The sequence below is a fragment of the Brienomyrus brachyistius genome, chromosome 23 (genome assembly GCF_023856365.1).
Source record: "Brienomyrus brachyistius isolate T26 chromosome 23, BBRACH_0.4, whole genome shotgun sequence".
In the NCBI taxonomy this organism is placed as follows: domain Eukaryota; kingdom Metazoa; phylum Chordata; class Actinopteri; order Osteoglossiformes; family Mormyridae; genus Brienomyrus; species Brienomyrus brachyistius.
In genome coordinates this window covers 4,001,784-4,025,012 of record NC_064555.1, presented here as the reverse complement: position 1 = coordinate 4,025,012, position 23,229 = coordinate 4,001,784, and the positions used below count along the sequence as shown (strand labels likewise).

Below are 23,229 nucleotides of genomic sequence, written 5' to 3'. Positions count from 1 at the left end.
TATATATATACGGTATAAGGAAATAAAAAAAAACGCAGCATACCTGTTTAAAACTTTATTGGCAATTGACAGCACTTTAATCATTTGACAGTCTACTCATATCAGATACAATCTGAAATTCCTGTTGGATAAAAATATTCTGTACTGTGTTATACTGTGTATCAAGTGCAGTTGACATTCTGTGGAAACCAAACCGACAATGCTCTGAGTTGACTGTGGTACAGCCAGACAGCCAACTAGTTGTGTTCATTGCTTAAGTGACAAGATCATAAAGGTTGTAAAGTAAATTCAATAATAATAAAATTAGGCATTTACATGATATGCCACTTCCGGGTGGGCTGGTGACCACAAACATGGAATCCCTCAGTAAGTTCACAGACTTTTCTGGAAGCTGAAAGTGACTGGCATTCATCCCTACCAAAATAAAATTCCTGGAATCCAGTCCTGGAATCGGGACTCCATATTGTGGGGAAAATCCCCTTTTCCTCCCCTGAAATCAGACTGAAACCAGAAGCAAAGCAGGTGGAGGGGTTAGGACGGCGACCTTACCCAGCAGTCCCCATGACCTCCTCGGACATGAAGCCCACATCCACACTGTGACACGGCTGGGCGGAGCCTTCGAGACACGCATTCCTGATAGTCAGGTGACAAAAGCAAGGGGTTAACACACTTTAAAGAAAACAGTTCCTGGGGGCTCTCTTCTTCACCCAGTATTCATACCCCAAGAAATCTTAACCCTCCGCATGCCATAACTAAAACCTTCACAAGGGTTCCAATTCAAATGCGGTGGACTGGTTTCTAGAACGTTAATTCTTCATACCTGCTGAAATACTGAACTGGTGGAAAATTTAATTTCACAAAAAATTTGTGAAAAGAGTCTCTATGTTAAATTTTTTGTGATTATTAGTGTTCATTTGACATAATAATGGTACCTTGAATATTTCAAATGGCCAGTACGTTTATATTTGGGGGGAGTATGTCGCATGGCAACAGAACACAGGATCAGCTTGCTGGTTGGCAGACTTGTACAGCAGCTCTGAATACTGGAATCTTCACTGTGAAAGATTTATTTGAAGATCTGATGCCCCTGGAGCCCACAACAGCAAAGACCCTGAGACATGAACAGAATTTCTGATCTCAGACTTATCGACACCGTCATGGCTTCTTTCTGCCAAATCGAGCTTTTTAAAGGTTAGAGATTTCAAAATGAATCAATTTTCATTTACATATTTAGCAGACGTTTTTGTTCAAAGTGAGGAAAGTTTTCGAGGTCAGAGAGCAGGATCGGCCATCCCTTTAGCAGCTGCAGTTAAGCGCCTCGGTCAAGGGCCCAAATATAATATGATCACTCTGCCAGCTATAGAGATTCGAACCCACAACCAAGACACGGATCCCTGAGTTGTACATCACCCCTGCTAGTAATGACATCTGCACCATTAAAATGTTCTCTTAATAGAAATCAATGTAACACACATTCCTTCAGCACTGTGGACTTGGATGCACCCCCCCCCCCAGACTCCCACAATCCTAGAAAACAATGGATCAGGTTTAAATCTTCTTTGTAAATAAACACAATTTAAATTAAACTCCTTCTGAGCATTACCCACATATTGCTTATGCATCTTATTCATGATTCAAAATTTGTAGAAAATGTCAGAAACATTTCAAAATCTTAAGAGCAAGACTCCAATTTAAATGCAATGTAAGACCTGTAATCAGAACTCCTTCACTCAGGATGCGGAAGCATAATGATAAAAAAAAAAAAAAGACATTCTTTTGGTTGCTGGATGAAAAACCTGATTGGAGAAATACCTGAAATTGCACCAGGTCCTTCCTGAGCAGGGCCAATCATTCTGTGCATTTGGGGTTTCTTTATTTTTTTTAATTACCAGACCATGAAGCAAGGAGACTCAGCCAATCAGCACGAGGCCCATCTGCCTCTGAGATTACAACAGCTATACCTCCTTCATGATGACTTACGATTACAAACCTCTTTAGGATCCTCAGAGAGAAGGGAATGTTATATATTGTAAGGATAGGGAAACCATTTGGAAAATTCATAAATCCAGTCGCTGGAGGGATAGGGACACCTTTTATGAGCATTCATCTGATGAGCGTATCCAGTAATTATTAGGAGGTGGTGTTCAGTTTTCTCTGACAGACCCAATCATTCATGGAAGATTGTCTAGTTGTATTAAGAGTAGGCCTTTTCCATTCTGAGTAACTTTACCCCAAGAGACAAACATTTTGACTCTAGCCTGAGCCGGGGTCCGAGCTGTAACGTGCAGGTGTGAGGAAGAGGAGGCAATCTTTAGCGGTGAAGAGGTAAACCAGCTCACCCTTTCGGAAGAACACAGCTGAGATGTGTTCCTCACGCTAGCGCTGCCCCTCTCGCATCGCCACCTGGGTAAGTTGGAATAAAAGGACAAGCTTAAACACAAAACTATGGAATCTGTAGAGGAAAAGACTGCATGTTCTCTTATCTTCACTACACGGTGACAGATCGCTGGGCTTTCAGTGCACCGGAGGAACATCTTGCACCATCTTGGAGATTTAACCCTTTGGTAAATGGGCCAGGGGTATGCTGTTTAATTTCCCCAAAAAATTTAAGGGATCAGACATTGAGCCAGAAAAGGTTCCCAAACTGATCCACCTTGTAGATGCCCCAGGAAATTAACCATGGTGATACAGACAGGAAGAGCTCAAAAATACATTTTAATTTACTGACACTTAACCAAGCATGTTTTTATTCCTTATAATCAAGGTGTAAAGTACTGATCCTATTTCACATGTCTGAATTGCCCGTTTAAGGATTCCAGAATCTCAGAAAATATCCATTCTATGAAACTGCTCAAATAAGTTTTCCCAGGCTTGAGTTCTACAAAACATACAACCACAACAGCATACTTAATGCTGAAGAGCAAAGGGTTAAAAATGCCTTTTATTCAGGTGTTACACGTATTTGATCATCTTTAGACTTCTGAAGATTTCCTTTCAGATTGGTCTGAAGAAGTTCTGCAAGGTGGTACAATATCCCCATTCTGAATTGAGTGGTCGTAAAATTAGCCAAAAACATAAAATGCCTTTCATGTCACTTATAGTAAATTGATTGGATCACTTACATAAGTTTTCCCCATCTGCAAACAGCCATTGTTGAAGTAACTGAAAATATTTTAGGACACAACTGAATTGGAAGTTTCTGGTAACTAAATTTTTGGTTGAGTTTTATTGAAATGTAACAATCAGAAGTTACAAACATGAAAGAACACTGTGTCACGGCTCTTTACGCGGTTCAAACCAAATTCCAAAAAAATGTATAGATCAGATTTTTATGAAGTTATATGAACAGTCCTAAAACCCAAAACAATTTTAAATCTACCACTAAGCAATTTTATAGCAACTGAAATACAAATATTTTCCCCCAATTTATGCTTTTTCTCTCCTTGGATTATTAAAGCAAACTGTGAAAGCACTGAAAATAAATGCCTAAATTCAAACCTATATACACAAGCATATTCCTCCACCGCTCAGTATTAGGAGTAGGGAAGGAAATAAGCCCACGATGGGGGGTGGAGGTTGTGTGGGGGGGGGGGGGGGGGGTTAAGCAAGGGATCCAACAGGACATTCATGATTCATAACATCTTCACAAACCTTTGAAAAGGAACGTCCACCTTTAAAACATTAAATGCTGGCTTTAAAAGAAAACATGAACACAAAAAAAACCATAAAAAGTGGTTGTGTTTAGTCAGGGGTGTCCAGAGTAAGAAAGCGGTTGGGAAAAAGTTTGACAATCATCTTCAGCCCAATTCATACCTCCGGCCAATCGAGCGGCCAAACTTCGGCGAGGACTCTTTTGTGGGGTCTTAGCATTCGTTTGTGTGTGAGGGATGAAAAACGAAAGCCAAATCGGAAGGTGCTGCCCGTCTCCTTGATTTGTCTGCCAAATACACTTAACTTGCGCCTACTTCCACTGCTGGCCATACGAATCGTGAGAAAACTCCAGGTTGTCATTACTGTAACCATAGTTACCGGAATAGTCGGCGCCCTGCTGTAGGGGCTGCTGGGCGATGGGCTGGGACCCCCAGTTCTGCTGGCTGTTGGTCTGTCTCCGCTTGGAGTCCGGCTGGTTGAACACGTCGGCCTTCCTCTTCCCGCCCACGTTGCCCCCTCTGTTTCCCCGAGGCCCCCTGGATCCTCGGCCCCTCTGCTGCTGGAAGGGTGATCCCCGGCCCCCCCGCCCCCCCCGGGGCACTCCTCTTTGGATGTAGGCTCCCCTCCCCCGTGGGGGTGGGGCTCCCCGTGACCTGGCTGGAAGAAGGCTGCCCCTCCCACCCCTACTGCCCCTCCCTCTCAAGGGGTAGCCGTCGTCGTAACTGTAGTAGGGGTCTTCATAGCCGCCTCGGTAATCATGATAGTCATAAGTGTGATAGTCGTCATAGTAATCTTCACTGGTAAAGTAGTCTAGGGGGTACGGGTAGCTACCCCTGCCCCCGCGCCCTCTGCCTCTCATTGGGGGGGGCATGCGAGGGGGTGGGTAGTAATAATAATCGTCGTACCTGAAAGAGAGCAGCGACAGCTCAGCTTGAAAGAACTTGACAATATAGTCACATCAGCTAGGATCTGCTATTGATCACACAGTAAGAGGTCAACAGCAAAAGCTAATTTAAGCAGGACTGCTGCTCGGCGACCTGACAGCTAGTGCATGTTGGGAGATACGGCAGATCTAACCGTCCATACGCAGCCCCTCGAACAGAGGCACCTCCCCACTGGGAATCCATGGAATTTGGTAATACTAGTAGTAGTCTTTGGTTCATATGAACCAAATAAACCATGTTTAGTAATGGTGCAAAACAATACTAAAAACATGTTAATGTCTTATTTTGAATAAGCATTTAACTGAACAATCTGTTAAATACTTAAAATATTTGTTTAAATTTCAGGCACTTGGATATTTAGTCAATTTGTACTTTTTCTAAGAACTGAGTATGACATAAAACATTGTGATTTCTCACAGCCATGTCGGCCAGCGCTAATCTGTAATGGACTTTTCTGAGAGCCTGACTAAGTCCAGCATGCTGAATGAACAGACCACCAGTTTCAACAAAGACCCTCGACTTGGCGCCCTCCTTACCCTGCGTTTCTGCCAGGTGGTCGGACTGCCTGCCGTTCCTTCCTCTTCTTGTCTGGGGGCTTCGCCAAGACGATTTCAATCTCCTCTCCCTCCAGTGCCTTCCCATTCATTTCCGCCATTGCCTGTAACACGGTGCATACCGCCTGCGTGAGGCTCCGTCGGGGCAGCAGGACAAGGACCCGGCACCTCAACCACAGGGCCGGTTTACCTTCATGGCCGCCTCTCGGTCCTCGAAGTGGACGAAGGCGTAGTCCTTCAGCTTCTTCACCCGCTCCACGTTACCGAACTCTGAGAAGGTCTTTTCCAGGAGCTCTTCCGTGACAGATGTGGCCAGCTTCCTCACGAACAGCACCTTCACCTGGTGGAGTACAGGCCTCGTCACCCTAATCCCAACCCTACTCTCCAGAAACATTCAAACACTGAGCTCATTAAAAAATAAAGAAAAACCTAGAACTACTCTGAATGGACCCAAATTAAACACCACCTCCTAACAAAGTTGACACAAGATTGCTGCTCTATCAGTTTCAGTTTAGAGAGCCGAGTACCATAATTACCCCAAGTCTATAATAATAATACCAACTTAACTCCATACGGCATGTGGTTCTGATCTAACCACCCATCTACTCATGTGATCATACTGCCTCCCCTGCTCAAAAGGAAGCAGCGGCAGCCCACCTTGGCCATGACCTCCGGGTCGGGCTCCTCCACCGGGTCGGCCCACTCCACAGTGACTGGGCTGCCCCACACCTTTACTTTGCCGCTCATCAGCCGGCGACGGGCCTGCGCAGCCGCCTTATGGTCCTCGTACTCCAGGAAGCAGAAGCCGCGGTTCTTCTTCTTGTCGTCCGGCTGGTGGTAGAGGATCACCTCCGTCAGACCCTCTGCAAGGGAGCAGGCAGATGTTCACACGGGCAGCTGGGTGCCACAGCCCTAAGGAAACCAGCGGCATCACTGAACGGCCACCTGCCGCTTCGTGTCGCCATGACTGGCAAAAACACCAAAGTTCCCCCAACCTGTCACTTTGCTGAAGTCCTCCAAAATGCTCTCTTTTGTTTTGTTCTTTGGAATAGATCCAACAAAGAGGCGGTTGTTTGCTACGGAGATGCACACGCCCAGGTACTTGCCAGGGCGGATTTCATAGTTGTCACACTGAAGAGAGACAAATCAAACAGCGGGTGATGATCCTCTCATTCTTTTCTTTACATTCCTATTCCTGACGCACGTCTCGCAGCTCCACTGCTCTGACTGAAGCGCCACATTGTTGGGGGCGGGGGGGTCTTTACCAGTCTGACTGCCTCCTGCGCATCGTCCTTGCTGCAGAACGTGATGAAGGCATATCCTCGGTTCTGGCCCGTCAGCGGGTCCATCATCAGACGCAGGTCCCAGACGGGACCCGCCTTCTCGAAGAGGGGAACCAGCTCGTCCTCGTACAGGTCCCGAGGAATCTTCCCCACGAAAACCTGTAAGATACACTTGACTTGATATGCAATGCATGTCAATTCCTACTCTGATGAAGAACGACCGGAGAATTCAAGCATCTTATACAGCTTCACACAGGCATTCGCCCTGCTCCTTTGCACAGTCTAGTTCCTCCTTATTTGTCTACCTGGAAGGCTGAGTGAAACATCACTCCTCCAATGTGGAATGACTGATCATCCGCCCAACCCCAACCCCGCAGCAGGATGAACCACCAGGCTACCACTGTTCTCCAATCTGTCAGCCACTAAATTATTTCTGTCCTGGGACTACAGACTTTTCTAAGCCCCCAGCCTCGGAAGGTACCTGGCACCCAGCACCCAGCCCCCCCCCCCCCTACCTAAGACTGAACCTAAATCCATTTGTTGGACTTCTTTCAGAGACTGAAAACTTTAAAAAAAACTTATTTTTTAAAAAAAGTTACCAAAGTATGACTGTGGCATGCTGTTATTTTAGATGGAAAAATAAGTTCAAATCATCATAAATCATACTATGTGCATTTTGTTGTTTGAGACACAAGTACAGTCTGGGAAGCTGTTAAAAACAGCACAGAGTCTCACAAGCCTCAACACTGCAGAGATACTAACAAAGCAAATGTGAAAAACTGTCTCCGGTTCTTGCCTCAGTTCCGATTCCAGGCTGTGATCCTTGAAACGCCTTAGCAGGCGGGGGTCCACCGTACTTCCTCTGTCCAGTGGTGACATCCAGCGTGTACCCCGTCCTCTCCAAGAGGGCCTGCGGGATGATGCAGCAGCACCAACACTGTTAGGGGACCGACAGCTGCAGACAGGCTGAGCCCCAGGGAACATGCAGGAACACCTCAGTGGGAGCTGTAGAAGCCATACCCAACACTGGCTTCTCATCACCACTCAGGCTATTCTTGTTGCAAAGACGGTCTCACCTTTATCTTCGATTCATCGGGCCCCTTTGTGGACTCCTGCACCTTGCTCCCCTGCTTCTCTCTCTGCCTGTACGTCTTCATGACACCACACAGAAAGGCACTTTTGTTCTAAGAAAGGAAAATTATTAAAGCAATTTTTAAATGACTAACAAACATAAAAAAATGACGTTAGGGCGCTTTTGCACTGCACGTACTTTTGGTATGGTACTGTCAGTACTTTCCCTTTTCCACTTATTACCGGTTGAGTACCAGTACCAAAAGATATAGTAGCAAAAGTGCCAAACCAGCTGGTGTATTTGGGTACTTTTGGGTGGAACTCGAAACACTTTCTTTGTTATGCAAATAACCTGCCTCAACACAATACAACCAATGTCTTGAAAAAGTTACGAACTCAGAAAACAACAATAACTATTATTATTATTTGAAATTTATCTGGATGGAATTGTAATCAGGATGGCATGGCCAGCATTTTACAAAGTATTTTATTTGATATACTAGGACAGCACAGTATTGGAAAATTATCAAATAATATTTCGGTGTTTATAAAGCAAAAAAGGAGTTCAACGTAAATTTCTCACCTGCACATGGGACAAGTCACTTTCCTTGAACTGCTGCAGGACCGCAAGTGCTCCATCCTCGTTGAATTCCCTTAGGGCATCAAGAGCTCTCTCATCCAGGTCTGCGTACGCCACCAGCCCTGGGAGGGTCAGCGTTACGACTTTTCATCACAAGAATGATGTCCGTTCTCTGGATTTGTGGTCTTGTAATCTCTCCAGCCACAACAAGCCAAGCCCCCCATTTTCAAGTTTTCCCACCAGGGAAAATTTCAAAACTACTGATGCAGCGATCGATCAGCCAGTGATCGAAATGGGCCGATATTCAGCCTGACCGGCCTGACCTGTGATCGGTCTGATCTGATCGGCCGATCACTCACACGTATTTCCGATTACAAACCGATCTGGCACATGTGCAATGAATCATATGCACACTTTTAGACACGCGAAAATGTCCGTCTAACCCTTCTTCTGTGCAGGTACATTTCAACCTCTCTGAGATGCCCAGCAACAGAGGTGAAAATGCCTTGAACTACTGGAATACCAACAAAGATTGTTTCCCTGCACTTGCCCAAGCCTACTTCTCTACCCCATGTAAAAAAGTTGAGAGTGAGCGCTTGTTTAGCTTGGCTGGACATGTGATAGATGAGACGAGAAACAGAATTTCAGGTGACAAGGCAGAAATGCTTCTGTTCAAAAAGAGAACCTTGCCATTAATGCTTAAATAGTGGTATTTTGTTTTCTTAATAGGATGCCAAGTCAAAAAAGGTGTCTTGTTACATATTTTTCTTTTATTTGCTGCACCTATTATTATTTTAAAGAATATATTAATGTTTAGTTGTAGCTGCGGAATTACTTGTTTTAGTTTAATTTATTTGAATTTGTAAAGCTTGATAAGAGTTTGTTATGAAAATAAAGTTTTGAGGAAAAGAAAATGTGATTTTTGTATGCATCTGCTGTTCTCAGGGCAAAAATCGGTATGGGCCGATCATATATATATATTTAAAAAAAAATCAGTAATCATAATCGTCCAAGAAAATAGCAATCAGTCAATCCCTAGTCAAAACCATGCTAAAAGCAGTATGGCACATGCCTACCCGTCAGGAAGATGTCATTCAGCTTCTCTGCCACTTTCTGGGCAAGGCCAGCGTCGATGAGCTTCTGACAGTTGTCTGCCTGTGTCGCGCTGGTGTCCATAGGCTCCTCCTCCTCCTTGGCTGTCATGGGGCTGCCGTTCACCTCGGCGGCCATTCTGCAACTACACCCGCCAGGTCTGAGTGCTCATTCGTTTCACTCTGCGTCACCTAATTGACTCATCAACATGACCTCACGATTCAGTTAAAAACAATGCACTTATTTAAAAGACAGTCTGGGTTTGTTTAGCAGACATGCACATGAGTGCAGTCAAGAGGAGCGGAGATAGAGACACCAGGCTCTTCAGTGCACCAACGCGGCCATCTGTGGAGAAACCAGGAGAATGACAAAAGCGGAGAAGCCCGCCTGCTCTTTACGGCAACAAAAACAAGTGGAAAGGCCTGCAAGCTGTCAGCTGTCAGAAGCTGAATAACTAGCATGCTGTGCACCATTTTTAGATTTCCACTTCTGATGTCTCCCGGGAAACTGCTGCACGTCTCTGCTTTGGGCTTGAAGCAGAGCTTAACTTATGCTAAATCTTAACCTGTTTTATCCACAACAGCTCTGCAATCAGCCAAACATAACTAACCAGTATCGAGTACAGTTCACATGCTAATCAGCAGACAGCCTGCAGAAACACCTTTCCTAGAACTGCGGCATAAAGGAAGCTGAGGGCCGGTCAATCCACTGAACCCCGACATCGGCGCTCTGCGTGATAATGCAAAAGACGTCATAAATATGAGCACTCCCTTCGACCAATGCATAAACGGGAAACGTTATACCAGCTTCAACCCAGCAGGATCTGGCTCACGGCAAATTGGGGACACTACACAAAGGCACGCAAACAAACGCTGAATAAAGGGGAACTTACGGGTCAAACTGCGCCACCAAGAGGTTCACTGTGAAAACGCAGCAGCGCGGCAAAACAAGAAAACAAACCTTAGCCAGGGCGACGGGACGTGTGTCACGCCCGAAGTTAAATCGCTTAAACTGGCCGTGAGGTTACTAGTAAGCGCCATAGGACAATACCGAAACCATAAAGCGCCCTGTAACCGCCGCAGACTACTATAAGGCTTCAAACCCACGTTATGGTGTCCCGCCCCCTGTTTTAAAAACTTATACAATGATTTTAAAAATAAGCTTATACAGCCGTTGGACATGTTTCAAAAACCATCCCACGGTTAGTATTAAATCAAACAGCTAGTTAAGCCAAGACCTAAACGGCCGATTGCCTTTTTTTGTTAGCATTAGCTGGCTAGCTAAATAACCTGCCTGTACCGGGCCTGGATAAATTCCTTTCTTAGCTGAAAAGGGAAAAAATAAAAGACGAGTTCTTACCCCCACTTTCACAGAAAATTACCCGTTGTTTCAGATGGCTTTTTCCGAGCTTAATTTTAAAAGCACCGTATTATTAGAAAGTAATATTAATGCGGAGAAAGGCGTATTTGGCTAAGTTATATCCACGGGAACGCAGCACGTAGCGCGCTCAACTCGACTCGTCACTCGTGAACGTGCACGTAGCGCGTACAACAAAGGGCTCCCGGCCAACGGTTACCAGGGCAACAGCTCACAAGCGGGCAAGCAAAGCAAGATGTCATCATTAGCCAGATAATGTAAGGATTGTCCAATACGAATGTCACTTACCTGTCCTCCTATTGGACAGTTTCCACGTTAGCTTAAGTTATTATACAGCTAACCCGGAAATTATGCTTCGTGGAATACCCCCCTGGATCAGCACGCTGTTATTTCAGAGTAACTCCGTTTTAATTTACTGCAAGATATAGCGCAACATGACAGATCATAATTCACAGAATAACGCATTTGAATGTGGAAATGTGTTTTGTTAGTTTGAAATTAAGCATTTACAAACTGAAAGTAATTACAGAATTAAAGTGTGATTTAAATACTGAACTGGGAGAAGCAGCATTTCGGAAAAGTATTAATGCAACAGATAATACTAAAACAAAACATTAAACGAAGGTCAGTATTATGGCAACTGTAGTTAATGCATAACTGTAACATATGTAGTTAATACAAGTTCAGCAGTACAGGGTCCCAGTGGTTCTGAAGCACATGCCAGAAAATGATATGGGTAACCCAGCATAACCAGTATAACAATGCAAACTTTATTTATGACTTTTTGATGGTATCACAGCAGTGCCCACTGCAGTGGCATATCTACTGAGCGTAACATTAGTTTCATAATTGCTGAATAAGCAGATGTCTGACAATGGTGATTCAACACATTTATTTTTTCATTCTCGATCAATTCCGCTTCAGGCTAATTCATTTTGTCCGACTCAACTTCTGCTAGAATATGAACTAAGACAAGCAATTTGTTTTCCAATTAGGCGTACACAAATCTATACAAGCTGCACAGAATTTACAGTGTACCCTTCCAGTAAAATCATGTTTTTCCCTTCCTGAGAACTTTTCATGGGCTTATCGTTAAAACAAAAATTTGAAGTATATACAAATCAAGTGTGATTAAAGTAGCTCAAGGAAGCACTGTGGGTGGGGGGCTTCAGTCATCGTGCTTCAGCTTCTTGATCTTTCCCTTGTGACGGTCGATTTCCTGCTGCAGGCGCTCGATTTCTTTCTTGTGGTGCTCGATCTCGTCCTCATGGTGCTTCCTGAGCGTAGCCAGCTGTTCCTGCTCCTTGCGCCTGTGAGAGGAAAGAAGGGCTCCATGCTACAGTGGACAGAGCAGGACTGTGGGGCAACCTGGAAACTTCTAGAAGCATTTTAAAGCCAGGACCCATTTTCTTCTCAAGTTATAGGAAATAAAGTTTCATCAAGGCTTTTGAGATAGATTCATTTACTGATCATTAATATTACACCATTATTTTACAATGCAAAAGGACACATTTCACACTTAGTGTAAGAAGGAGAATGTAACAGAAATTCCTTTTCTGAGAGAGGTGAATATCCACTAACTTGAAGTATCTCTCCTCCTCGGCCGCCTGCTTCTTGCCAAAGGCTCCTCCGGCCTCTCTCACAGCACCTCCTCCTCCACCCCCCTTCCCTGCTCCTTTGCCCAGCTCGCCGAGCTGAAGTACAAGAATGACAAGAGCACCAAAGGCTAGTCACCAACAAACAGAAAAATCGAATAAAACAATTAAAGGAGACAGGATTCCTGCAGATGTCAAATCCTTATAAAGGAGGAAAATTAGTGACATTTTCACCCAAAATCTTTCTCCCCCAAGCAAATCTTTCTAATCACCTGACAAACACAAATGATAGGGATTGGTGGTAAACAAACCAATTATGTGATGACAAATAATTAACATTTACAGAATGATTCATCTGGCCAACTTTCATTGTTCTCTTTGGTACACAGAAGTACACAAAAATAAAAGAAATTGGAATTAAATGTTCCTATTGGCAAGATTTCTTGGTATTTTCCTTTTGAAACTAATTCATCATACACGTGTGTCAGAATATGTTTTTCAAAACAGGCATTCTGAATTTCAAAGGACACAATTTAAATATTTTCATTTCCATTCGGATAGACTTCTATTTCACCTGAAACCAGAGAATATATGAATTATTCTGCAGTTCTTGCATTATCAATTGTATATTTGGTTATATATTTAATGCTTGTTTTCTTTGAACATACATTTGTTAACCTAAAATCTGTAATTAGATATCTAATGTTAAAACCTAAAACATTATAATGAAAAATGTATTGTTACGAGAAAGCAGAGTTTTTAAAATGTCAGATTTGGCCTTCCACAAAATTATGTCTGGAAATAAACACGCTGTTTATCAACATGGTTTATAATTAACTGGCATTATTAAACAAATTGGTTCTCGGAAAATCGTCCAGACAGTTGTACATGACCCATGAGTCGGATCTTAATAAACGATGGACCCGGATCCAAATCACAGTTCAGCTGCCTTCAACCTTCAACCAGTCGTAGTGAAACCTACGGCTTCTGAAGCCCAAAGCGAGTGGGACCGAGCACTACCTGCTTGCTCACAATGTCAAGTAATGAATTAAAATAAAGTGGAAAGTGGTTTAAACTATATAGTGGTTGACAGCATGAAAAACAAAGCCTGTCACGGACAGGATAAACGGGACGTCCTTTTTTGGTGTTGACTCTCATTCCAGATTATCTTAATTAACTAGATACAAATGATCTGTCCCTTTGTCCCACAACACGAAAAGAGAGAAATTGCAACAGGGCGACACCTGAAACGAAATGACGCAATACTGCCCAGATAGCAACTTCAGCTACTTTACCACAATGACCATAGTATGTCACACCACAAGGCCAAGCAATCGATCGTGACCGGACACTACCTGGTCCGATGACATCCTTATCTGGGAAGTTATGAATCCCCTAAAGTTGACCCTCAGCAGTCTGGACATCGCGCAAGAGTCAAAAAATCACTTTCTGTCGGAAGACTCCTGCGTCCTCCAATGTTTTGAAATACAGGAAACGATGGCCAACATTATGCTTACACGGAGTTGTATTCTGAAGGTCACGGTACACTCGTAAAATCTACAACACGGGTTTTCAATATTCCCAACTCCAGCAGATACTAACCATACATAATACATATTACGGAAAATTCTAAAACTCGCGTGAAATATTTATTATGGTTGTTTATACTTGCAAATTCGGTTATTTTTAACTCTGCAAAAGGTCATGGTCGGCTTTCTCTAGAGAGCAGAAAATCGTTCCCGAACGAAAGATGGCAGTTTGTCCCAAGGGAGGTGGCCTTTATTGTTACAAATAACATTTTAAGGTTATTGGTCTCAGTAGCATTTCCATTGTTATTCAACTGATTAATCTGGTTCGACAGTGAGTGACATCAACACAAAGGAGCTATATTGTTTCTTATAAGTGGGATCAATCAATCAATCCATCTATCATCTTAAAGAATATGTGATATTCAACCATTCTCTGAATATGAAAAACTAAATCGATGAAAATGTGATGTTTTCAGGATATTCTTCCAGATGTTCACACTCATACTTCAGATGTGTGAAAACCTCTGAAGCAAAATAGCTGATATTAAAAGTCGCGTTAAAAGTTGCCCAGCCAGCACACGGGCTCCAGACACACCTGCAGGGTGCTACGAGTTTTAGACGCGGCTTTTGCCGACCGCTGCTAGCACTCAGCAGCGAATGTCTAAGGTTTAAAAAGGATCGTTTGTGTGGCCAAAATGTCACACTCCAGTGGGAAATATTGACACAATTGTGAAATGGCTGCAATAGCCATCGCCGGGTGGTCGCCGAGGCCTACATGTTACAGCTGGAGTCTACAGCTGTGGATCTGAAGATCTGTTGGTTGTTACTTCATATACCACATTAGCCTGAACAGAAATCAGGGTTGCTGACTTTGGTCAGATAGCTGGATTGAGATTTTCAATGCGAGATACGCACACGCATTTAGAAATAACAGTTGTATTATCTTGTAAATAGTATGTAGGGTTTACAAACTAAGCCAACGCTCTTGATGTAGCTGATGCATGAGAGCTGGCAGCCATGAGAAATTGTAATGATAATTATTATACAGCAACTACTTGTATAATTGTTTTAATAGCTTTGGGCCTCAGGTGTAAATGAATTAAATGGTATTCTAAAACGTGCAAGATCTTGTTTGTTATACTTACATCATCGGCATAGTGTGTCCTACGATGGGATGGGGATCATTCCTGGGTTGTTCCTTGCCTTACGCCCGCAGCTTCTGGGATCAGACAAGCGGGTACAGAAGATGGATGGATGGATGGATGGATAGATGGATGGATGGATGGGCAGCATAGTATCTCCTTTAAAACATCTCTTTTTTTTTCGTCTAGGAAAACACAGAGCGTGAAATTTTGACAAAATATGTTACCCTCATTAATACAATGCCGGAGTAAAATCTCACCTCACCATGAAATTGTCACAGACGTCTATTTCTCATAATAACGTGTCAGATTAACACGTTCTAAATGAATCACCTATTAGGCATACTGTGCTAATGACGTTTTTTCCATTTGTGTATAAATCCAAGATGTTTGCTAAATTAGCCATTATGGCTGATGCTGGCAGAGGTCATGATTTTATTTTTTTGTCAATAAACCCCATGGTGCCCTGCTATTAATGGGTACTAACAACTTATCCACCCTGAGTGCTCCTCGGTAACGATTATTATTCAATTCCGATAGTTTACGATAGTTTTAATAAGGGGAAATAAAAAATATGCAACTGGAGGGCGGCCAGCAGGGAAGGGGGGCACAGGCGTACGGCCAGACGCCCTGAACATCCAAATGCGAAAGCGCAGGCTGACCATCACCGAAGGCAGCCTGTTTTAAAATGTATAAAACGCAAATTAGTGAAGATGGTGGGAAGTGGGCTGGAGATTAAGCCCCTGGAATTAACGTTAAAGCACAAAGAAAACATAACTTTGGAAAGCATTACTGCTCATTAGAGATCACGTGCCCCACGAAAGTATATCATACTGGACTCCTGTTGCTTCTAACTCCTTCCTGTCTTTTACGGCGCCCGTGGCTCAAAGTGAGATATTTTAGCCTGAAATTGTTGACACTGGTTCTGTCAAAACCTAGACACTATGACGATTTCGTCATATTCCAATACTCTTTCTTTGTTAAGCCTAGATAGACTGTTAGCTCATCTGAAACGCATTCTGTTGCGAAACATAACAGTTGCCATTGCTGCTGTAGCAGTTCAGGTGATCGGCCAGGTGGTGGCAGTGTTTGATAAGGTAAACCTGCAGGACCGTCACTGCATGGTATCGCCATAAGCTGAGCGAGAATGAGTCTCTTCGCTCGTCTAATGCCTGTCATAGACTTGGTTCCGTCCACCATGGTTGATTTTAAATCGACTTATCCCCGAGTTGCTTTTACATGTACCCCTGTTTAGAGTTTTCGGAGAGCAAGTAAATACACATAAAATGACAGGATACATATCTGTATATTACTGTTTTACAAATATAAATGACATTTAGGAGACTGGAAATGCTGTAGTAAGACATTAGGTCTCCTTTATTATATTCATGTGTTGCTATAGCAAAGCGTATCCTGGCAACCATGAAGCTTAGCAGTGAGAAGTTGTGCAGTGTGGTACCGGAAGCCAATCACTCCCTATCACCTGTGCTCTACAGTTTCCTACACAAAGGGAGCAGAGGAAAATATCTGACCTTAAAACGGTCTACTCATCCTAAGTCTCTGCCTAACTGAAAGCAGCTCTCTCCTTGGGGCAGGAACTGAATTCTTCTTCTTCATTGAAAGGTCACATTATCTCAAAGCTGCCACTTTTGTGATGTTCAGAGAGGGTCAAGTTGTAATCTCACACTGAAAAGCAGCAACTGACATAACTTTGTACATTTTTCCTTACATGCACCTGATATTTCTCTATATGGCAATGGGGGGGGGGGGGGGGGTAATTTAACCGATTTGAAGTGGTAACTGAAATCATAAGGGATAACTGTAACACGTGCTTTGGTTAATTCTAGATTTGCATCAAGGTGTTAAGGTCAAGCTAGATCATCTGATCACCTGCATTCCTAAGATACTAAGGTAAGCAAACGATCACTGGGACTAAAGCTTATGATTTCACAGCTTAGTTAAATTGAGAGCTCGGTTGGAACAAACTTCTGCAGACTTTGTGGGAAGTTCACATTTTATTTGTGACAGTATTTTAATTATAAATCACGCTGATAAGAGCAGATGCAGGCAGCGATCTGGACAGCCAAACTGGAATGGTGCCAAAACCACTGTACATTTGCTTATTGCTTCGATGTTGTTCTTCCTTACACACATTTGGCTCCTGTCTGCATAAATGCTGCTCCCAGAGATCACCCATTAAATTTGCAACATCCGGTTTGCAAAGGCCACTCGCTTGGGCTAAAGCACGACATTCCTTTGCATGTGACACAACAAGTGCCCTGTCGCATCATAACCATTATCTTTCTTTCCCAGAGCTGGCCCTGGGCTCCACAGTTTGCCCTGAGTCAGTCTGCAGTTATTCAAGCATTTTGCATGCTGTGTCCATCTCCATGGTGACATTGACGTTGGAAGGAAAGCTGAATTCTTCCAGCATTTCCATGGCAACGCCGATAATCTTAGTGGTTCCGGTTGCCACATTCCAGAGAGAAGTTCAAGTCCCTCATTAATCTTTTAGAAGTTATTTAGAAGTCAAATAAAATACACATATTTTAAAAAGACAATGTCTTAAGTGTGTTTGGATAAAGACTATAATGTCTGTGAAATGGGGGGGCGGCATGGTGGTGCAGTGGTTAACACTGTTGCCTCGCACCTCTTGAACCAGGGTTCAAGTCCCTGCCTGTATTCCATGCGCGTGCATGTTCTCCCCATGTCTTCGTGGGGTTTCGGGGGGGCTCTCAGGTGTCTTCCCCTGCAGCCCAAAAGCAGGCTAAGGTGAATTGGAGTTGCTAAATTGTCCACAGGGCATGTATGCATGCTGCAATTCATGCTAGCACCTTGCAATTCATGCATGCACCCTGCAATTCATGCATGCACCCTCTCATGGGTCATTACCTGGGATGGACTGCAAACCCCTGCAACCTTGCATATGACAAAGCAGATATAGAAAACTGATGGACAATGAAGTGGACTGCTGTATATTGGTCTGTAATTGAAAAACTTTCATGATACATGGCGGATTTTATGCCAGGCATGAGCACAAAATGCAAATGCATAATAAAACAGACTGTTTTTCTGGAGAATTACATGCCGTGATGATTTTATATATATAAAATAAATCTTTCGGTAGGTGTTGCATTCAAATTTTCACCTCCAATGACAGACAAAGCACGAGCGTCATTCGGAAAAGCTGTCCGCTGTTTCACATGAGGACATTCGCTGCAAACTTCTTAACAAGCCCCTAGCAAAAAAAAAAAAAAACACCCACCAGTCTTAGACGATAATTAAATGCAGAAATTGAATTTGGTGAGAGAGCAGATTATAACACCACAGGCTGCCTGAGGGAGATTATAGACAAGTCCCATATAACACTTTGTCAGGAGCCTTTCATGGGAGCCTTTCGTGGGGCGGGGGACCTTCATAATCTATGTGATGTTCTCCATTTAAAACATGTGATGTTCTCCAGTTTTGATGTTCGGGGTGCATGAATGTTCCCTGTGAAGTTTCACGCATCCATCTTCCTATCAGTTACCATGGGGTGATGATGATCACCCCAAACAGCATAAAAAACGTACACAAATTAGTTTATATAGTGTTCTCTCATTCATTTTAGGCGTACATAAATCTCTAGTGAGTCAGTCCATGACTAGTCACTTATACTAATATACACTAATTAACATCTCATTGTTTCTTGGTGTTTTTAAATTTGAACTTGTCATTCCTATACTTAATGAATTTCGGTTTGAAACGGTGCGCTTATGTTAATAATTTTGGTCAGTTGGGGGAGCTACCTTGCTGATATTAAATCCGATCCCCTTTCGTTCTGAAAAAAAGAAGACTCATCGACACTCTGTTGCGTACTGCTGATATCACAGCTTGCTCGACTTCAAAGTAAATAGCCGTAACTTCTAGCTATTAGTTTTACCGATGACCATGACTCATAAAGTCCACTGTAAGAAAACATGTTTTATTTCATTCAAATAAAAAGTAGAGCGTGGGAGTCCTTTCTAAACAGATCAATTATACTGACATGCTAAGAGAAAGGGAGAAAAGATCAACACCTTTTTAGTCTTGGTGCAATTCTGTAAGTGCCAATTTTCAGACCTGGAGTCTCCCTCATAATTGTTTACCTCTATAAAATGCGTAATTGCTGTAAATGAAAGTTAATAACCAGGCGCTAATTACGCCACCTGAAATCGAGGCTCTATCCCATAATGATGCCGTGCACCGAAGCGCAGAGGACGGGACAATAAGGCAATCTGTTACTTGGGGTTTCGAGGCCAGGACAACCGATAATTAATCATTCAAGACACCCATCTGCGCCCACTTTTCTGCGCAATGAAAAAAGAAAATGAAATGCATATTAAGTCAGATTTAATTTTGATTATCTGTCGTTCCATGAATAAGGTTTGATCGCACGTTAAGTGGATCATTTCATAACTAGATGTTGTAAAGGTTGCGGGTTTGATTCTGCAGGGTCTCGGTTAATCTGCGCCTTTTACCTTCAGGTTCATGCAGCCCAGAAACATACGGAGAACCGGGGTGTTTAAGATACCCTTAGTGCCGTGCACGTTCCTCTTAGTAGGATATGTACGTGTTTCTATTAGTGTGTCCTATGGTGGACTGGCATCCCGTACAGAATCCCGCGCTTACTGTGACTGGCTCCAGATTCACTGTAGCAAACATATGGATAATAGTTAGACTTCGTACTTTTTTGTTAATCGTTTTGAATTACTGTCTCATAGCAACCAAAAAGTCAAACTGAAACAAGGCAATAGTATTTGATGGGAAGATCACAGAGCAGTTTAAATAACAAATACAAAATGTTTCTAGTCAATCTTTCTAAACTAATTTGGAAAATTCCATCCCTCCTCCCTTAAATTAAAAACTGAAACATAGTTTTACAGCCACAAACATGTTTGGGTCACCAAACTTGCCATTTGTCCAAACTGAATTAATGATATCTAATATCTATATGTCCACCCACATATCCCTCCATTCTCTTTTCCTCCTACCAGGGTCTGGCTGAGCCTGCATGGATCCCTGAATGTCGCATCAGTCTGAAAGCAGGTTACCCAGGAAAAAGCTCAACAAGATTTCAGTTCAGTTCTATTTATTTTTATATAGCGCCTTTTAAAGTCGCCCCGAGACACTTGACTAGAGTGTGTGGAAATCCATTACTACATCATTTATACAAAATGGTGCATGAAATAGGAAAAGGAAAATAAAGAATTAATTAATTAATCAATCAATCAATTAATTTCAGAAGATGCAAGAGGAGAGGAACCAGGAACTCCTTAGTAAGGAAGACAAAACAATCCTCTGGGGGTCCAAGGTCAACCAGCTGCACATCCCCCTCCCCCCAGGTATGCTAACGTTATGGAATATAGTGAAAATGTGCCGTCTTTAATGACGGCAAGTCATGTAGTGCAGCTCCATCAGTGAGCCTCTTCTCCAAGAGGGTCTGTGTAGGCTGACAGATGACGGGTCACACCCGCGATTGTTCACTAGTGTTTCTGCCCCCATTGCCGGCGGCCTGCGTGACAACTCTCCTTTCCAAAGTGACATTTGCCTTTCTGTCATTTGCGTAATCCTCATATCGTTTCCATGACAATAGTCTTAAAATACCTTAAACTGTGGATCGTGTTGTTGTTACCAGCAGTGAATTTTACACGACTTTTACATGACAACACCACAGGACGCTCTGCAGTTCTGCCATATTCACTGGAGAGCTTGGCAATCTTAATTTACCACTGACGCAAATGTTGCTTTTTGTGAAGTACTCAGCACAAGCTAATAATTATGAACTTATGAAGATAATAATGTATAAATTATACACTGAATATTTAGGGGAGAAAGAATCAGAACCTTTTTAACTGTAATTAAATAAGTACTTAAGTAAGTATTAATTTTCACACCTGGTGCAGTATTTTGTTGCAGAATATCGAGGTTCTCTTGTTAGTAGATGATTTCTCAAACATTCCATTTTGAAGCATATTTGTTGGGGAAATTGTCATCATTTGAGCCAGAGAATGCAGTATATATGCACCTTAGCACCCTCTTCTTAATTGACATACAAGCACATACTGGTGAAACGACATATATTTTCACAATATAGCAGAAAACACAAGGTCTTCCCAGTGACCCTGACCAGGATAAGCAATTAGAATGTGTAGCGATCCAGGGAAACAGCAGCAGGGTGACGGATAATCAGGAGCGGGATTTATTCTGGGGAAAACAGGGAAGCACAGGGAAGAACGTTAATGCCAGATCTGGGGAAACTAACTCGGACGCAGACTTAAATATGCAGGACAAGCCGAGAATTACAGGCAACACGCGATCACAATCGGGAATAAACACGAGGTAACGAAGGGGGCGTGGCACACGGGAGGATCAGACGAGCAGACCATGACAGAATGGGCATGGATGGATGGCTTTTTAGTTTAAATTAATTTAAAATGTATTTTTTTTGCATGCCAGACACCCCATCTCAATAGACAATCCAATAATAATCCATATTTTTATCCCACAGTGGTTTTCTGCAAGTGCCCTAATAGATTTGGAAGCATTATGTGAGAAAAGTGAAGTTTACAGGCTTATTTCCATCAAATCTATCTGAGGCTGTCAGAAGCTCTTTAAAAACAGAAAATAGACTTGGGTAGTAAGCAGGTCTTGGCTAAATATATCAGATTGGAGGACATTTTTAAAAATAAAATGTCATTTAGAAGTGGGACATTTTATACATTTAATGGCACTTTGATTACTATGTCTATGTTGTTTGCTTTGAAAGGCATAATAATAATTTAACAAATACGAAGCTTGTTTATTTTCTGGTTCATGCCACTTCTTGGCTATCAGACTATTTAAGCATCTGTGATTGTTTCTTTGTAACGTTTACGCTGTTGAGTGGGATTTTGTATATATATATATATATATATATATATATATATATATATATTTATATAAAAGAACCTATTACTTCTGTGTATATTGCTTATTCAGCCTTTATTTTTGTTTAAGGATTTGTTTTCCTTGATGTTATACTTGAAAATAGACAATAATTGTTGTTTGCTTGGTTATAACGAAGTTCCCCCCTATATCCCGAATGTCTTTCCAGCTAATAGCATTTCCGGATAGTTCCTTCATATGTTCAACTTGTTCACTGCACGTTTGGTGCTCCCAGTCTGACGTGCTTTTAAATATGGAAGCGCCCTGTCAGGTGCCCTCTGCTTCCTGAGAGAGGCCACAAGGTGACAGTGTTTCAGTGCTGGATAAGGAGTTAGGACAGGTCTGTGACTTTACTCCGAAGTAAAGTGCTAGCAGTGACCGTTCCAGCCATAGTAAATATTTACTTCACGGCCTCCGGGGTCGACTCTGTCCTTGACTTGTGTACTAACACCTTGCTGGCTTTATAGCGTGTCCCTGGGGTAGTTCTGGGGTGGCACAGTGGGAAGTGGTGTTACCTCACACTTCAGGGGTGAGGGTTTGAGTCCCACTTTTGCTTTGTGTGTGTGTGTGTGTGTGGTCATGCATGTGTCACATTTTGGGGACCAAATGTCCCCACAATGTGATAAAAATCTGTTAATTTGACCTTGTCGTGACATTTATTCAGCTCTCACAAGGGGAAACTCAAATTTCTAAAAATCTGTGCATGCAGTCCAAAAACCAAAAAGTCAGTCAATGCCAAAAGTCGTTTATTTTGATTGGTTACTTATGGTTGAAGTTAGAGCTGGATAGAGGTTAAGGTTGTCATAGTTGGGATTAGGGTTTTTCCCATAGAAATGAATGGAGAGTCCCCACAAAGATATAATTACAAACCTCTGTGTGTGTGTGTGTGTGTGTGTGTGTGTGTGTTTGTGTGTATGGAGGTTCTGAGTTCTCCAGCTTTCTCCCACAATCCAAAGCAGGACCGGCCAATACTATTGGCGCCATAGGGGGCCGCCTAAGACACCGACTTCTGGGGGGGGGGGAGGGGTTGCCAGCTAATTTCACTTTGCATCTGATGGGGGGGTGTCGGTGCTGATGCTGATGGTCGGCTAAGGCAGCTACTGATCCAAAGACATGCAATTAGGTTAATTTGTGTTTCTAAATCGTCCATAAAGTGTGAGTGGGCCGTGATGGACTGGCATCCCGTCTGGGGTGTCCCCGCCTGCTGCCTGGGATGGGCTCCAGGTGCCCCAAGTGACCCTAAATGGGATAAATGGTTAGAATGTGCATGCAGTCCTTGGATGCCCTCATCCATGAGAGAGGAAAATAAAGCAGATGATTAGCAGAGGTCACAGTGTGACACCTGTACAGCAGTGATACTGTAAGAGGCAGGAAGCCGTATGGTGGTAGGAGTTAATGTTTGGCTATGGGACCCTGCGTCACACACAAACAAACGAGCAGGAGTTACTCGACATTAGTGGCGATTC

General features: G+C 42.9%; 2 protein-coding genes across 7 annotated transcripts; both read right to left on the bottom strand.

The window, feature by feature from the left end:
• Positions 1-40: 40 nt before the first annotated feature.
• Positions 41-10,714, bottom strand: LOC125718661 (heterogeneous nuclear ribonucleoprotein R-like). 6 transcript variants are annotated; one of them, XR_007384862.1, is made up of 13 exons: positions 10,535-10,714; positions 9,160-9,320; positions 8,087-8,205; positions 7,509-7,616; positions 7,229-7,342; positions 6,415-6,591; positions 6,145-6,280; positions 5,807-6,012; positions 5,340-5,489; positions 5,132-5,253; positions 4,030-4,556; positions 933-2,403; positions 41-633 (listed from the first exon to the last, which is right to left on the bottom strand). XR_007384862.1 is itself a non-coding variant. In XM_048992601.1 (13 exons), exons 2-12 carry the CDS (start codon positions 9,311-9,313, stop codon positions 2,372-2,374), a joined length of 1,845 nt encoding a protein of 614 aa, XP_048848558.1. In that variant the 5' UTR covers positions 9,314-9,320; positions 10,535-10,714; the 3' UTR covers positions 41-1,111; positions 2,340-2,371. The 6 variants fall into 6 exon arrangements, 5 of the variants coding, with proteins under 5 accessions (XP_048848558.1, XP_048848559.1, XP_048848557.1 ...); XM_048992601.1 differs by having other exon boundaries at positions 41-1,111; positions 2,340-2,403; XM_048992602.1 differs by having other exon boundaries at positions 2,340-2,403.
• Positions 10,715-11,301: 587 nt separating this feature from the next.
• On the bottom strand, positions 11,302-13,663 carry LOC125718663 (ATPase inhibitor B, mitochondrial-like). Its single transcript, XM_048992604.1, has 3 exons — positions 13,503-13,663; positions 12,134-12,246; positions 11,302-11,862 (listed from the first exon to the last, which is right to left on the bottom strand). Exons 1-3 carry the CDS (start codon positions 13,569-13,571, stop codon positions 11,721-11,723), a joined length of 324 nt encoding a protein of 107 aa, XP_048848561.1. The 5' UTR covers positions 13,572-13,663; the 3' UTR covers positions 11,302-11,720.
• Between the last annotated feature and the right edge of the window lie 9,566 nt (positions 13,664-23,229).